The sequence below is a fragment of the Vicugna pacos genome, chromosome 21 (assembly GCF_048564905.1).
Source record: "Vicugna pacos chromosome 21, VicPac4, whole genome shotgun sequence".
NCBI classification, from domain to species: domain Eukaryota; kingdom Metazoa; phylum Chordata; class Mammalia; order Artiodactyla; family Camelidae; genus Vicugna; species Vicugna pacos.
This window is the reverse complement of record NC_133007.1, coordinates 24,439,461-24,455,820: the sequence shown is the minus strand read 5'-3', so window position 1 is coordinate 24,455,820 and position 16,360 is coordinate 24,439,461. Positions and strand designations below refer to the sequence as shown.

General features: G+C 55.3%; 1 protein-coding gene across 1 annotated transcript; it reads right to left on the bottom strand.

Moving 5' to 3' along the window:
• Window positions 1–1,527: 1,527 nt before the first annotated feature.
• NES (nestin) lies at window positions 1,528–11,088 on the bottom strand. The gene is made up of 4 exons (XM_072946357.1): window positions 10,158–11,088; window positions 8,921–9,045; window positions 7,075–7,148; window positions 1,528–6,828 (listed from the first exon to the last, which is right to left on the bottom strand). The coding sequence occupies exons 1-4, from the start codon at window positions 10,938–10,940 to the stop codon at window positions 2,060–2,062; spliced, it is 5,751 nt and encodes a 1,916-aa protein (XP_072802458.1). The 5' UTR covers window positions 10,941–11,088; the 3' UTR covers window positions 1,528–2,059.
• Between the last annotated feature and the right edge of the window lie 5,272 nt (window positions 11,089–16,360).

The window sequence follows — 16,360 nt, the reverse complement described above, 5'->3', positions numbered from 1 at the left end:
GGCAGCGGATCAGGGACCCTGGTGTGGAGGGCAGGAAGGGCACAGAACCCAGGGAAGGGCTACTTGGCTTGGCCTCTGTGCTTGGTCCCTCGCCCAGGCGGGGAATGCCTGAGGCCCTGGGGAGATAAGGCAGAGGGTTCCTCTGTCCCATTAGAAGGACAGGGAGTGGGTCTTATTGCCCGGATGCCAATTTGCTGGGCCCCAGCCTGACAGCCTGGCGTGATCAGACGCAGCCTTGTTAGCAGTGGGTACAGGAAAGAGAGTGAAGTCTTTGGCTGCCAGGAGGGTGGGGAGAGACAGCACCCTGGATCTCAAGGGCAGGGGTGTATGTGAAACAGGGGTCTGGGTGCCCAAGACAGAGTCTCCTAGATGGAGAAGGAGGAAGATGTGGGCAGAGACGCGGACAGTGAGATTCTGTCAGGGGGCCTCCTGTCCACCCCTCCTTGTCCAGAGGATGAGTTGGGGTTAGAGAGGCTGGCCCCATCTCATCCTCCCCTGCCCTCTCAGCCTGGGCCCCGAGGAAAGGAAGAGCCTTCTCCTGGCCCTGGGATTGTCTCCAAATGTGGAACATTTGTCTGGCAGCCCCTGTCCCACCCCCACCCAGGGTATTTAGAAGTGTCACCAGCCCCTCCTCCCCTGCCGAGCTGAGCTGGGGAGTGATTTCTATTTGGGTATCCTGACTTCAAGGCCCTCAGGCCCCGCCTAATCCAGGAACCCCTGGTGCCTCCCTGCCCTACGCAGGGACCCAGAGAATTCCCGGAAAGGGGAGCTCTTGGGGTGGGTGGACCCTCAATCTCACCCCAGTTATAGTACATACCCTTGCTCTTTGGTTTCACCCCTGACGGCTTCAGTCTACCCTCTGCTCACCTCCACCTCCCTCTCTCCCCTGTCTGCGGCTTCACCATGCGAGGAAAATCCCACTGAAGACCTAAGCTATAGCCCTCTGGCTTTCCCTCGCCTTCCTCCTGCTGTCCTTGCCCTGAGAGGCCCCTCAAGTCACCTGGCCCAGCATCCTTCATTCTGTGGCTGAATCTGAGGTTCAGAGAGGTTAAATGCTAACCTGAGGCCACACAGCCAAAGGCAGTACAGGTCTCCCTCTTCCCTCACCCTGCTCTGACCCAGCCGGTCTGAGCAGACACCAAGACCAGACAATTGTTTGGGTTTGGGGCCAGGGGGCTTATTATGCTGGCGGCACTGAGGGGCCAGCGGGGAGGACACAAGAGGGTAGGAGTGGCCCCAAGGCCTAATCCCTGTAATCAGTGCTGTGGGCAGAGAAGATGATGGGCCTTGCTTCTGCAGGCGCCAAGGTCACCTGGGCTGGCCCCTCCTTCCCAGGTCAAGCAGCACCCCCAGCCCTCCCCGGGTCCTAACACTGCTGCCTGCAGTCTTTGTCTGCTTTGTCTTCTCCGTGAGGACTTCCAGATCCTCCTCTCATCAGGAGGCAGTCCCTCCCCCAGACTCTTCTTCTGTGTCAGCCCTCAGGCCCCCCTGAATTGAGAAAGGACAAGTCCAGGCTTTGTAGGTGGAGGCATTACTTTATTCAGGCAGGGATGAGCCAGACAGGACCATATGGCAAGAATATGGGGAACCAGGACATAGAGGCACCTCCTCACCCTCATTAGCCACCAAACAGACATCCCATGAGGGTGCAGTGAGGAAGAGCAGAGCTGGTGAGCCCTGGTGCATGGACCACCACAGCCCCCTCCCCTCGGAGGAGCCACTGGCCCTGGCCTTTTCCAGTGATGGGATGAGGAGGAAAAGGGTGCAAGGAAAAGGGGGCCTAGTCCTATAGAGATTCAGTTGGCTTCAGCATCTCAAGGCCGGTGCAGGCAGGATGCCCCCCAGTGCAGGGCCCGAGAGGCTGCTATTCATTCCTGGAGCCTCCATTCTTGGACCAGGTCCCTTTGCCACACCCATTTCTCCTTGGCCAGCCAGGCCCCTCGGACAGAAACCACAGGTCAAGAGATCATAAGGTAGGGGTGCTGCCTCTGCATAGGGAGGGGCCTGGGGACATCTCCCCATTCCCCAGGTCCTCAGCGCGGGACAGGGAGCTCTTTCTCTAGTCCTCCCCTGAGGACCAGGAGTCTCCATCTCCTTCTCTTTGAGTGAACTTCAGGAACTGGCCTGGGCCTACATGAAGAGGACCCCCTGCCCAAGGGGTCTTCAGGGCGCCCCCCTCCTCCTCCAAGGGGCTCCCTCGGTCCCCCTCAGGGTCCCCTTTGGGGTCTCCTGGTTTCCCCTGCCCTACTCCCTCAGACTGTTCTAGCCCATTCACCACACCCCCATTCACATGCTCCAACTCTTCCTTCAAGCTGGGGCCCTGGCCATTGACACCAAAGGTGTCCCCTACCTCCAAGCCCGTGTCCTCCACCCCACTGAGGGTCTCTAGAGGGCCAGAGACTTGGTCCTCCCTCTCCAAAAGAGCAGCATCAGACTCTTCCTCTGACCCTGAGTGCTCAGTGCTGTCCTGGGACTCAGTCTCCTGAGCAGTCATGGGGGCATCAGATGCCACACCCCTCAAGCCATCATCCCAGGGGACACTGACATCCACGGTCTCAGACCCCAGAAGGTTCCCTTTCTGAGGGCCACTCAGGGCCAGGAGGCTGCCCACAGAGGGCCCTGGCCCCCACCGTCCAGCCCCTGGCTCCCGCCCCTCCTCTTCTTCCTCCCCCTCCTCCCCACTCTCTTCCTCATCTGCAAATCCATCAGACTCCCCATCCCTATCCCAGGCTGCAGGCTCCAGAAGCAGCTGGGGCACCTGGCCCAGAGGCTCTGCCAACTCCCCAGGGGCCCCAGGGAGAAGAGACGCCTCAGTCCCCAGATCCTCAAACTCTTCCGACAGATCAGATTCATGGCCACGTTCCTCTTCCTCCTCATCTCCCTCCTCCTCCTCTGAGGGGTGGGCCCCAAGGCCCTCAGAGGCCAGGACAGCAGGGCCCCAGCCCTCTTTTTTGGTCTCCCCTTGAGGGGAGGGCCTCTGCTCTCCAGCCGGTTCCCATTTAGGGGAAGCAGGGGAACTGAGGTAGAGGCCCAGGGGAGTGGAGTCTGGAAGAGTCTCCCCTAGTTCATCGGCCTCGCTTTCTTCTCTGCTTTCCTCCTCCTCCTGGAGGCCCTCAGGGATCCCCCCAGAGCCTAAATCCTCTTGCTCACCCTCCACCTTCCCCAGGACCTCAGCCCTGCCCTCCAGCCCCCAGCTTCCCTCTTGGCTCCCCTCAGCCAGGGACTGGGGCCCAGGGGCATCTTCAGGGATTGGGATGGGTGAGCAGAACTCAGTGGGCCTTGGGCTGGGGGGCCCTGGCACTGGTTTTTCATCCTCTTCTGCTCCTTCTGTCCCCAGGGGCCTAGGTTGAGGGGTGTCACTTCCATCATGGCACAAGGTTTCAGCAGGGAACATCTCCCCTGCTTCCCCAGGGGCCTCAGGCTCTGACTCCTCCCAGCCCCTGGGAGTCTCCAGCGGGTCTCTGTTCTTCCTGGGCAGTGTGGACAGCTCTGGCTTCAGAGCAGCTGCCTCTTCTAGCCCCTTCCTGGGCCCTTCCAAGTCCTGCACCCTCTCTGCCTCCAAACCTTCCGCCCCGAGGGATGGCCCCATCACCTCCTCTCTGGCCAGGCCACCTCGTTCCTCCAGCCCCACCATCTCTGGCTCTGGTTCCTGTTCTGCTCCTGCAGACTCACCCACGGCAGTCTCTAACCCCAAGGTGACCTCTGGGAAGGCTCGGCCCTGCCCGGGGGCCACATCCTCATCTTCCAACATCGGCTCTGTCATCTCCAACATGTCCCAGGGAGCTTGGAGGCCCAGGGCCCCCAGCTGCTCTGGCTGCCTTTCAGGGTCCTGAAGGCCCTCAGTGCTTTCCTCCCCGCCAGCCCCCTCAGCTGGGACCTGCTGCTCCTTGGGCTCAGGGCTCCCTGGCTGCCCCTCACCTGTGCTCCAGTCCCCCCCTGTGGCTGTCAGCTGCAGCTGACCCTGCTCTACAGCCTCCCCCTTCCCAGCGAAGCTATCCTGTTCCTTCTGATCCAGCTCTGCCTCGTTCTCACTGCCCACTCTAGCCCTCCCAGGGGACACTTCCTGATTCAGTTCTTGGTCCCTCCCCACCACATCTTCCCACTTCTGCTGATGTGCAGAGAGTGGCAGCTCTTGTCCCTCTTCTTCCAGAGACCTCAGTGTCTCTTGATTCTCTCCGTTCTCTACATCCTCATCCTCTCCCAGGGACCTTTGACTTTCCTTGTCTACCTCCTCTGGAGATCTCAAATTCTCCTGGTTCTGCTCTCCCAGAGACCTCAGTGATTCTTCAGTCAGCTTTTCTAGGGGTCTCAATGTCTCTTGGTTCCCTTCCACAGACCCCAGTGGTCCTTGACTTTCTGTTTCTAAAGGTTTCAGTATTTCCAGGTCTTCTTCTCCCGTAGACTTTAGTGGTTCTTGACTCTTTGTTTCTAAAGATCTCACTGCCTCTACACTCTCGCCATTTAGGGAACTTATTAACTCTTGAGTCTCTTTTCCAAGAGATATAACTATCTCCTGGTCTTTTCCAAGAGACCTCAGTGGCTCTGATTTCACCTCTTCCAGAGGTCTCAGTGTCATCTGGTCTTCTAGAGACTTCAGTGGCTGGTGAGTCTCTTTTTCTAGAGATCTCAATGTCTCTTGGTCGTCTTCTTCTAGGGACCTCAGTGGCTCCTGATTCTCTTTTTCTGGAGGTCTCATTGTCTCCTGGTCGTCTTCTTCCAGAGACCTCAGTGGCTCCTGATTCTCTTTTTCTGGAGGTCTCATTGTCTCCTGGTCATCTTCTTCCAGAGACCTCAGTGGCTCCTGATTCTCTTTTTCTGGAGGTCTCATTGTCTCCTGGTCGTCTTCTTCCAGAGACCTCAGTGGCTCCTGATTCTCTTTTTCTGGAGGTCTCATTGTCTCCTGGTCGTCTTCTTCCAGAGACCTCAGTGGCTCCTGATTCTCTTTTTCTGGAGGTCTCATTGTCTCCTGGTCGTCTTCTTCCAGAGACCTCAGTGGCTCCTGATTCTCTTTTTCTGGAGGTCTCATTGTCTCCTGGTCGTCTTCTTCCAGAGACCTCAGTGGCTCCTGATTCTCTTTTTCTGGAGGTCTCATTGTCTCCTGGTCGTCTTCTTCCAGAGACCTCAGTGGCTCCTGATTCTCTTTTTCTGGAGGTCTCATTGTCTCCTGGTCGTCTTCTTCCAGAGACCTCAGTGGCTCCTGATTCTCTTTTTCTGGAGGTCTCATTGTCTCCTGGTCGTCTTCTTCCAGAGACCTCAGTGGCTCCTGATTCTCTTTTTCTGGAGGTCTCATTGTCTCCTGGTCGTCTTCTTCCAGAGACCTCAGTGGCTCCTGATTCTCTTTTTCTGGAGGTCTCATTGTCTCCTGGTCGTCTTCTTCCAGAGACCTCAGTGGCTCCTGATTCTCTTTTTCTGGAGGTCTCATTGTCTCCTGGTCTTCTTCTAGAGAGATCAGTGACTCCTGGTTTTCTTTTTCTGGAGACCTCAGTGGCTCCTGGCTTTCTCTTTCTAGAGGCCTCATTGTCTCCTGGTTGTCTTCTAGAAACCTCAGTGACTCCTGGTTTTCTTTTTCTAGAGGTCTCAAAGTCTCATGTGTCTCATCTTCTGGAGACCTCAGGGATTTACGATTCTCTTTTCCTAGAGGTCTTGATGTCCCCTGGTCTTCTTCTTCTAGAGATCTTAGTGGTTCTTGATTATCTTTTGCTAGAGGCCTCAATGTTTCCTGGTTCTCTACTTCTTGAGATCTCAGTGGCTCTTGACTCTCCTTTTCTAGAGCTCTCAATGACTCAAAGTTCTCCTCTTCTAGGGACTTCACTAATTCTTGGTTTTCCTTTCCTAGATATACAAACGTCTCTATGTTGCCTTCAAGAGACCTCATTATTTCCTGATTCTCCTTTTCTAGAGATTGCAATGTCTGTGGGTCCTCTTTTCCTATAGGCTTAAGTAGTTCTAGAGTCTCTTTTTCTAGAGGTCTTGCTACCTCCATATCCTTTTCTTCTAAAGATTTCAATAACTCTTGATTCTCCCTTTCTGGAGTTTTTAGTGTTTCTAAGTTCTCTTCTTCCAAAGACCTCAGAGATTCTCTTTTCTCCTTCTCTAGAGATCTCACTGTCTCATGGCTCTGTTTTTCTAGAGACCTCAGTGGCTCCTGAATCTCCTCTTCCAGAGACTTCAGAGTTTCTTTTTCCAAAGGACCCTGGGAGTCTTGGATTTCTTTCATGTCAAGGTTCCCCTCTTCTTGCCATGTTTCCTGTTGCAAGCTGCTCACTACTTTGACCTCTATGGCTGTTTCTTTCTCTGTCAGCTCCCAGATTTGCCCTTCACTTTCCTCTTGGAATCTGTTGGACTCTCTAGACCCACCGAGTTCTCCATCTTTGGCTTCTAAACTGGGGTGGTCAGAGCTGAGGGATGGGGCCAAGGAGACATGATCTTCAGGGGACTGGCCTGGACTGGCCTCTTGCTGCCTGCCCCCAGGCTCCTCTGGTCCTGGCAGGACACTGGCAGGAATGGCCACCTTGGCTTCAGCCCACATGGCTTCTGAAGCCTGTTGTCTCCCAACCCGTGGCTGGAGCAAGGAGAGAGGGGCATCGTGGGCTCTGATCTCAGCATCTGTAGCAGGACAGGGAGCCTGAGGTGTGGGTGGGATGGGAGTGCTGGCCGAGGTGGGGGTACGGGTCTGAAGGAATTCCTGGCTCTTCAGAAAGGCTGGCACAGGTGTCTCAAGGGTATCAGGCAAGGGTGAGGAGAGGGGAGTAGGGCTCAGGACAGAGAGCAAAGGTCCCAGACGCCGGCCCTCGGGGGTCCCAGGGACATGCAGCTCCAGCTTAGGGTCTGGAAAGGCAGAGGGGAAGAAACAGTGTCAGGATGTACTGGTTGGGGGAGCAGCTACCGCTTCTGGCAAGAGTGCTCATGGGCCCTGCTCCTGCCTCCCACCGGCTGGGCTAAGAGTATGCTCGCTGCTGTGGGGGGCTCCATTGTCAAGACTGAGACTGGTGACTCTCAGGAAGGGAATCGCTCTGGGGTATAAAGAGGAAAGAAGGGTAAAGTTCTGGTGGGGAACCTGGCCCCTCCTCTTACCCAGGTAGCTGAGGGGAGCCTTGGAAGCACTGCCAGGTGTCTGCAGCCGGGAGTTCTCAGCCTCCAGGAGGGTCCTGGGGACAGGGAGGGAAAGCTGGGTCAGTCCTCTGTTCCCAGGCCGGTAGGCAAGCCAGCTAGGGAAAAGTCACAGCTGAGCATGCGCATTCTGTTCCATTCAGCACAGCCAGCTTCCTCCTTATTTCCACCACTATCACACAAAAGCCACATGCAGGGTTATACTTGGCTATGCACATGAAATTGCATGGTCACATCCACAGATATCACGCACTTGGTCACACGAGTCAGACACTTATTTGGGGTACACAGCTGGGCTCACAGACACACAAGCAGATTCCCACACGGTTGGATGACACAGTGTACACACACCCACCAATGCTGAGACTATCTCCTCCCCACCCCAGGCCTATGACTTCATCCTCTGTGTGGGGGGCCGATTCTCATGCTAATTGCTGCCTTTGTCCACACTGCCATCTGGAGGGTCTGAGTAGGGGGCTTCCCAGGGGAAGTGGGAATTCTCAGGCCGTTCCCATGGGATAGGCTCCCTCCTCCCCCAGGGCCCCCAGAGCTGGTCACAGACAAAAGCGAATGAATTCAGCTCCCTCTTTCCAAACCCTTTTCATGCCTCAAAACCCAGCGGTTAAGCCTGCCCAGACCCTTCCCCTCACTGGTTTGCTTAGGGGTCAAGGACCTCATCTTGTGATCTCTAAGTACTCTGGATTCCAAGCCCTTCAGGGCAACGGAGGTCTTTATGTCTATGCCCCTGCCTTAGCGCCCCACGGTGATGGAGGAGGAGGGGACCAACAGAGGGAGGGAGGACCAATCAATTTAGCAAGTGATGCTGAACATCTGTCTCCTCTGTGTTCTTCTTCATGACCTCTGAGTCTGGTTAGTGTTGTCTATGGTCTCACCTCTGTCCTTCCCGTTGCAGCATTATGCTTTCTGAGCTCTGTGCTCCATGGAGGTGGAGCCTTTCTCCTCCTCATCCCTAGATCCTCACTGACCTTCCCTCTCTGGGCCCTTCCTCCCCTCCCCAGGGTCCCTGGCTTTGCTTGCTTGTGGATTCTGAGGGCACAGTCCTCCTGCCTGTCCAGCCCTGGCCCTGACCCTGCAGGCTTGGGGTATGCAGCCCTTCACAGTGGCAAAGCCTCTTCCTCAGACTCCATCACTGGAACCTTGGCTAACCAGGTTTGTTCAAGGCCACAGAGCCAGAGAAGCAGCACTTCCTCGGCCTCAGCCTTTCCTGAGCCAACAGGGAATGTGGTCAGTAGAGGGGCAGGGCAGGGCCAAGGGCACTAGGGCTTGAAAGGAGTCAGGCCCCAGGACATGCAGGATGAAAGGAACTTTGGATGTCACTCAGCTAATCTCCCATTGTCCAGACAAAGAGACTGAGGACCAGGTCAGGTGGCAAGTCAGTGCGACCACTGCACACCTGCAATTCCTCCTTCCCGAGGCAACCCAAGGACATCACCCTCTCAGTATGAGCACACAGACAGACTGGGTTTTTCAGCCCCTTGGAGAAAGGGTCTGGATGTGGATGACCCACATGTGTCCAGCCCTCCCTCCTGAGGCTGTCCCACTCAGCTGTATCACCTGTTCTAGGAGGATTTCCTGGGCACAGGATACCTCTCTGGTCCTGAACCCACAGGAGGAGCAGGTGGGCTTAGGTGGGATACATTGTGATGTGGAAGGGATCAGCCTAGAGTCGCAGGACCTAGTGGTGGCAGAGCTGACACCGCCCGTGGCTGTGGGCCCCTTCAGCCAGGAGAATACCCTGGCGTGTAAATGTGCATCTCAGTGTCTGGGTGGGTCAGTGTCAACATGGTACCTGTATGTGGCCACCTCCAGGCTGAGGGACATCTTGAGGTGTGCCAGCTGCTGCCGACCTTCGAGGACCTGGGCGATCTGGCTCTGTAGGCCCTGTTTCTCCTGCTCCAGGGCCTCCACTGCCAGCTGCAGAGCAAGTCAGAGGCAGTCAGTGAAGGGGCGGGGTCCTTCCTGCCAGCTAACTTGCATCCCCTTTGGCTGCTGCAGCAGCACCTTCTGCTCCTTGAGGAACTTCTCTGCAGAGCAGATTCCTGCCTCCCCTACTACCCCACTCTCTGCCTGGAGAACCCCCTCTGGAGCCTCCGATGAGAAGAGCACAGGGGCCCCTCTCAGCCCTCTCCCACGGCCTGGCTCCTCCTCCGAGGATGCTGATTAAATGGTAGCACATGCTGCTCAGAATTCAGCTCCCACAGGAAGGAGGAGGTGAAGGAGGAGAGGAGATGGGTTACAGGGAGGAGGAGAGGGGGAAAAAAAAGTGGAAGCAGAAGGAAAAACGATTAATCAAGAGGCCCGGAGCCTGCAGGACTGGAAGCCAAGCAGCCCCAGTCCCAGTCACTGTCTCCTGCTCCCCACACCAGGCCCCTACCCCCTCCACTTCCCACATGTTCTGGAATCTTTCTCCTCTGAGAGGAGGGGTGGGGAGGTGGCTATGATGAGACCTCTGTCTGGCTCAGGCAGAAGGCTGTTTTCTCAGCTGCTGGTCACATCTGCGCAGTGTGAGGGGGAGCAGCTGTCCCAGGCGTCTGGAATGTGCTGGAGAGCTGAGAAGCCCTGACAAGGGAGAAGGGCTGGTGGCCCCTCACCCAGGGCCCCTCACCCTCTCCTGTCAGGGGGAGGAGGGAGGTTGGGAACTTGGAGGTTCTGAGTGGCCAGACCATCAAACTCAGCCTGAGAGGGAAAGTCCTGGGCATCTTCTGAGTGACAGCAGAGCCTAGGGAGGGGCCCAGGGGCCCGCAAGGTTGGAAGGTACCATCCAGACAGTGAGGAAGCTGCTGGAACATCTTGGGCCTGTCTGTCCTTCCAGGGAGTACTCTTTAAGAGGGCTCTGAACCCCCTTTAGGCCAGCCCTACTCTAGACAGAGTTGTGAAAGTCTACTCCGGTGGCTCTAAGCATAGTTTTTCTAAGAAGTGGCCCCTGAATCCGCAGCCACTCCCACTCCTCAATCCCTTCCCCAGGTCTCTGAGCCCCAGAGGGACATCTCGAAGCCTTGTCCTGCCCAGGCCCCCGACTTGCTCACCTGGAACTTCTCAGTGGCCCGCAGCCGCTCCTGCCAGCGGCTCTCCAACCTCTGCTCCAGCGCGGCCCTGCGCTCCTGGAGGCCGCCGCGCTCCGCTTGGAGCTGCTGCAGCTCCAGGCGACCCTCGCGGGCGCCCTGCACGGCGCGGCCCAGACGCTCGCGGGCCTGGCCCAGCGACGCCTCCATCTGCGCCACGCGCTCCTGGTAGCCGCGCACTGCCCCGCGCCACGCCTCGCCCAGCCGCCGCGCCAGCTCCTCCACCTCGGGGGCCGGCGCGGGGGGCCCGCGGGGCGGAGCGGGGCCACGGGGGGCGCAGGCAGCCTGGGCGTTCAGGCCCGCGCGCTCCTCCTCGTGCGCCGCGCGCAGAGCCTCCAGCTCGCGCTCCAGCTCCGCCGCCTGGGTGCTCAGCCAGGCCTGGGCGCATTTCTCGGCCTCGACCGCGCGCCGACTGTGGGCCACCTCCTCTGTCGTCCGCTCCCGGGCCAGCCGCAGCTGTTGGCACCGGCCCGCCACGCTCTCTACCTCTTCTGCCAGGTTATCGCGCGCCACTTCGGCCGCGTGCTTCTCCCGCCAGCGCTGGTCGACGAGGGCTCTCAGGGCCGCCAGCTCGTCGTCGGCACGAGCTCTCCAAGAGGCGTCCCCGGACTGTGCCCGGAGACCCCCGAGCTCCGCGCTAAGCAGCTCATTCTGCTCTTCTAGCGCCTTGACCCGGGCCAGGTAGGCCTCCAGGCGCCGGTTGAGCTCCCACATCTGAAACGATTCCTCCCCTAGGCAGCCCTCCATCCTGCTCGTCTGACCCACCGAAGGTGGAGAGACGCGGAGCACTAGGAGAAGCCAGCAGCTCGCAAAGCTTTTAGGACGAAAGGGAAAAGGATACTGATGGGGACAATGACGGGGCGGGGCGAAGAGAGCCGGAGCAACTCAGAATCGGGAGTGGGAGCGAGGCTATTCATACTCCCGCCAGCCTGGCGGGAAAAGGGGCGGGACCCAGACCTTAACCCCTTAGAGTTCAGAGAAACGGCCGCAGCCTCTGTCCCCGCAGCCCGGCGTGCTGGAGAGTGGAACTAAAGGAAAATCTATGCCTGGAGAATCCGATCCGACGGTGGTGGCTGTCTGGGGGAGGAGGCCTTGAGGAAGGTTCATAACTCCAGATAAAAGCAGATTATGCACAGAATTGAGCCTGTGGAGGAGACTGCCAGGGGATTCAGGCCTGCGAGGGAGTGGAGTCTCAGTTACTCCGCACACGCAAGAGAGGTACCACTTACTGAATTCCTTCAAGACTCAGTTTCTTCATCCATAAAATGGGAGCAATGATGGACCTCTTACCGGACTGCAGAGAGGATAGATGTGGCCATGTTTTAGGTAAATAGCAAATGCTCACCCTCCTGAAATACTGGAAGAAGGCAGAATTCCTGAGAGGTTAGAAAGAGACTACCTGGAAAACAAGAACAAATATGTTAGCTGTATTGGGAGATTGCCTATGTGCGCGCGCGCGCACACACACACACATCCTATTTCCTCAGTCTCCACGGGGAAACGGAGAGATCGGGCAAAAAGGTGTTTCCCCCACTATTCACTTCCATTCTTCCTGCCTTTCGTTCATATAACCTGAGTTTCACATACTCTCTGTTTAGGTAGTGGAACGTTTCCCCCAGTTCTCAGGGAAGGGCACCCATCCTGTCCTTAGTATCGGATTTTTTGGGTGGATGGCGCCCCCTGGTGGCTTACAGACCAGGCCAAGAAGAGGAAACAGAAAGAGGCGAGCTCTTAGTCACAACTAGCCCACATCTATCGAGCCTTTGTCATGTGCCAAATCATGTTCCAACATTTTATTTATGTTATCTGACTGAATCCTCAAAACATCCCTTTGTGGGTTTCACAGTTCAGGAATCTAAGAGCTCACTGAGGGTGGGAATAATTGGGAAGGCCTTGAGGAGGAGGGGGTCCTTGAACTGGGGAGTGGGGTAGAGAGGAACAGGCGGGATTTGGGGTTTGTAAACGGGAGGCAGGATCGGAGAGGGAGAATCAGGAATTCTGAGACTGAGGGGATCTTTGTGCTTACATAAATCAAGTTTAGCTCTACAAGTGTTAATTGAGCACCCACTGTGTGTCAGCACTCTGTCCCAGCCCTGGAGGAGCTTGTAGTTTGGTGATGTGAGGGCAAAGGTGATGGGTAGTGGAGGTAAACAAAATAAGATTATTACAATACTTGGCACCTGAGGTGTCCAGAGAGACCTGGGGGAGCACAGAGAGCAGAGAGGGTTTTCTGGGTAGGGGGAATGAGCAGAAGGCCATCCCACCAATACCCTTGCCCCTGTCCCCAGGCCAACTGGGCTTTGGGAACTCACCCCCAATATGTGAAGCTGGCAGGGAGGGGCCAGTGGGTGTGGTGCAGGCGGACTGACTGAGACTTAATGCAGACCAGGAGGCTGAGGCTTCTCCATCCCTACTTTACCTCACAAATCCTGCTGTTTGGTTTGGGCTGGGACATCCCAAGAGTTGTGTCCAGGGGAGCTGACTTGGAGGCTCTCCCTCCTCTTTCACTTCCTGGCTGTGGGGAGAGAGAAGCTGAATACTTGAGATTCCCTGGAATCCTTGAGCAGGTGCCCTGGAGACGTGGGATGGCACTAGGGTGAGGAGTTTCTCTCCTGGACCCCTCACTCTCACCCAGAGAGGAGACATTTGGCACCGTGTCTCATGGAAAGAGCACTGAATCTGACTTCTACACTTTCTAGCTGAATGACCTTAGATGAATCACATAGCTTCTTCAACTGAGCCTCAATTTACCTATTTGGTAAAGGAGGTTAATACTGAATCATCCCCAGGCATTTGTTCTGAGGATCAAACAAGACCACACATGTTAAGGTCTTTGTACAAAGCCTTTCTGAGGACCATCACCATGAAAGCCATCAAGCTAGAGCAAACTCTCTTTGCATGAACTGCTCTCGGTGAGTTCTGGGAGCCATGGGGAGCAGAGATGATCTGGAACGCTGGAGAAGAGCGGAGTGTTGCTTTTCCTAAAGCAAGAGAACCTGGGTGCCAGCCAACACAGCTGGCAGAGCTGACCCCAAGGCGCAGTCAATTCTAAGCAGACAAATGATAATTGTGGTGATGAGAAACTGAGGAAAATGAGGCCCTCCATGGGTCAGCAGGCACTCAGTGGGCAAAATGTGGGCCCGGTGTCATCTACTTCCCCCGGGGGTTGCACTGGGTTATTAGGATTTCTGTGAGGCCTTTTGCTGCACTTCTTATGTCCCTGGGCCCAGGACACGTGGGCTAAGTGATGCGACAGCCGGTGGATACAAAGTTCAGTAGCCATCCCCAAGGATGTCCGTAAGAAGCCTGAGAATGGCTCTGTGGGCTGCCCCGCAGGGTTCTATCCTTGGTCCTGACAATCACAAGTTATTTATTTGTTTGTTTGTTTGAACTGTCAACTAGACCAAAGAAAGCGCTGCAAACAATGCTAATAATGCTAATCAAAAGTGAGACGTGTGTATAGCTGTTACATTATGACTAACACAAAAAATTAAGAAAATACTCTCTGGCATTCAAAACTTTTATCAGACTCAGCAAAGAAACAAGTTTTTATTAAAGACTTGAATACATGGTGGGGTCTGTTTGTTTGTTTTTAATGGAGGTACTGGGGATTGGACCCAGGACCTCATACATGCTAAGCATGTGCTCTACCACTTAGCTCTACCCTCCCCGCAACAAGGTTCTATTAAAGACTTGAATAAAAACACAGAAGCCTTATTAATCAAATCTACATATTATGCAAAAACTAAGAGTTAGGTTTTGACAGAATAGGAAACAAAATGAACCAGAGGACATTTAATAGAAATAAATATAAAATTCCACTTTGGATTTCAAACAAAAATCAATAGCGTTAAAAGAGAAAAGACTAATGCCTATCTCGTGAAGAAAACCTGAGAGTTTTAGCAGACCACAAGCTTGCTATGAAGCAACACTGTGACGCGGCTGCCTAAGAAAGTGAAAAGGATGTAAGTGATTTAATAGTTGCAAGATGCCCATAGCAGGGGTGGTGGCATTTCCTTACTCTGTACACCTGGAGTATTGTTCTGGATACAGTATTTTAAGAGGGAAGTTGATGGCTTGGAATGGGTCCCATGGGAAGATGAGCAAATGGTAAGGGAACTTGGGATAATGTTTGATGAAAATTTTCTAAACCTACTCATGTCTCAGGATTGCAGCTACATTCCAAAACTAAAAATAATAGCCTCTAAGCACCACACATATTGTAAAGAAAGTTGCCAGACCCACCCAGAAGGCATTACTCTCCAGTCCCCGGGAGAGAAGGCAGGCTGCGTGCCACGGCACTGGAGGGCGGGGTGGCCAGCCCTGGAGGGCAGGCTGCAGTGTCCCCTCCTCTGCTCAGAGGGGAAGGGTGATGCCCATCGAGGCAAATGGGCCCGGACTTCCAAGGGGACAACTCCTCAAGGCTGGGAGTCTGCCCGAAGGGCACATTGTATCCCACTCCGGGGCAGCTGTCTTTTAGGGCAGGGGGCTTGCTCATCTGCCCTCTGAGCTTCACTGAGTAAGGGACACAGACTCCGGAGAGGGATGACCAGAAATAGAAGGGGCCACAGGGAGCAACAGGTGAAGTTACCTGTGCCAAGAGGACTCTGTGCAAGGAGCCCCCCCTTCTCTAGGGCAGCAGCTTTGGGCATCACCACCCTCAAGGGAGGGCTGCATCTGAAGGAGGCTGACTCTAGTGTGGGGTAAGTAGCACTCACCCCTGCCTCCTCCTTCCTCCTGCAGAGGAGAAAGAAGCCTCAGAGGGAATCTTCCAAAATGTCCTTAAGGGACAGGAGAGGGAGACACAACAGATTGTCACTGCAGGCAGTGGTCAGAGTTCTAAAGCTGCTTCATTTTACCTCCCCTATCTCCCACTGCTTTGCCTCATACTGCAGAGGCTAGGGCAGGGGGCAGGAAGTCACTCTTGCCCCCATCCCTAACTTGGTCCCTCCTTTCCATCTCCCTGTCCCCTCTTCTCTCTTCCCCTCCACTTCCCAACTAGATGGGTCCTACTTGACATGTGTGGCAGGGGGTAATGTCAGCAAGGAGTCACAAGTCTTTTGACAACAAGAAAAAAGATGAGAAGAGGGAAATGAGAGGGATGGAAACCAGACAGAGGGAGGGATGACAACTTTGAGAAGCTCTGTGCCAAGTGATCTACAGAATTAGAGAGAGGGAGAGAGCCAGTGCTGAGGAAGTGGTCAGCAGAGCAGCAAACAGGCCCAGGGACCCCTCCTGGGAAGTCTGGCTTTGGCCTGAGAGCTTTGGGTACTGGCTGGACGCAGTCTTTCCATCCTGCTCTTCCCCAGCCATGTGAGGGAGGCGTGGAGCTGGAGCTGGTGCTGGGAGGTGGAAATGCTGCTTCCTTCTTCATTCTCTCCTTTCCCAACTGGAGAGGTGATGGGGTCGGCTTTGCAGCCTTCTCCTTTCCCTCATGTCGACAGTAGGGCAGATGGCCTCCAGTTCTCCATCCTAGAGGAGGGGTTGAGGGAGGGAAAGTGGGGTGAGAAAAGCATTGAACAAAGAGCCTTGGCTTTCTGTGTAACCTTGGACTAGTCTATTCACCCCTCTGGGTCTTGGTTTCCTCATTAATTTATTCAAGTAAAGTACGTATTGAATGCCTGGTGTACCATAGGCACTAAATAAATGTTGCGATAGAATAAAGAATGATTCATGTGGAGCCCTAACCTCAAGGAATCAATGGGCTTGTTGGAGGACAGACGTGGGAGTGTGAAGTGGGTAGAGAGGCATGATGAACTGGGGAGGGAGGGGGCAAAGGAGGCGGCAGTGTGATTAAGTTTGGGCCTTAACCCTCCAGGCTGCAGAAGGGTTTTAACTTCAATCGAAGGTTACCTGGTCAGATCTGCATCTTGGAAAGATCACTGCGGGGGATTGGGGTGGGTGGGATGGGGGAGACAGGTGGCATGGCCAGTCAGGAGGCAGTGGCCACCATCGAGGTGATGAGAACTGGACCTAGGGGCGGAGAGGAGGGAAGAGTGAGGTGCATCAGTTCCAGGAAGAGTTAGATGTGGAATGGAGAGAGGGGACAGGGGAGATTCCCATACATATGGCTTGGCCCTAGGATGGGGTGGAATGCAGGCACAGGGAGAGGTGCAGGGCTGGGGCTTACATTTAGAAGGATGACCCCAGAGTGAGGTGGATAAAGG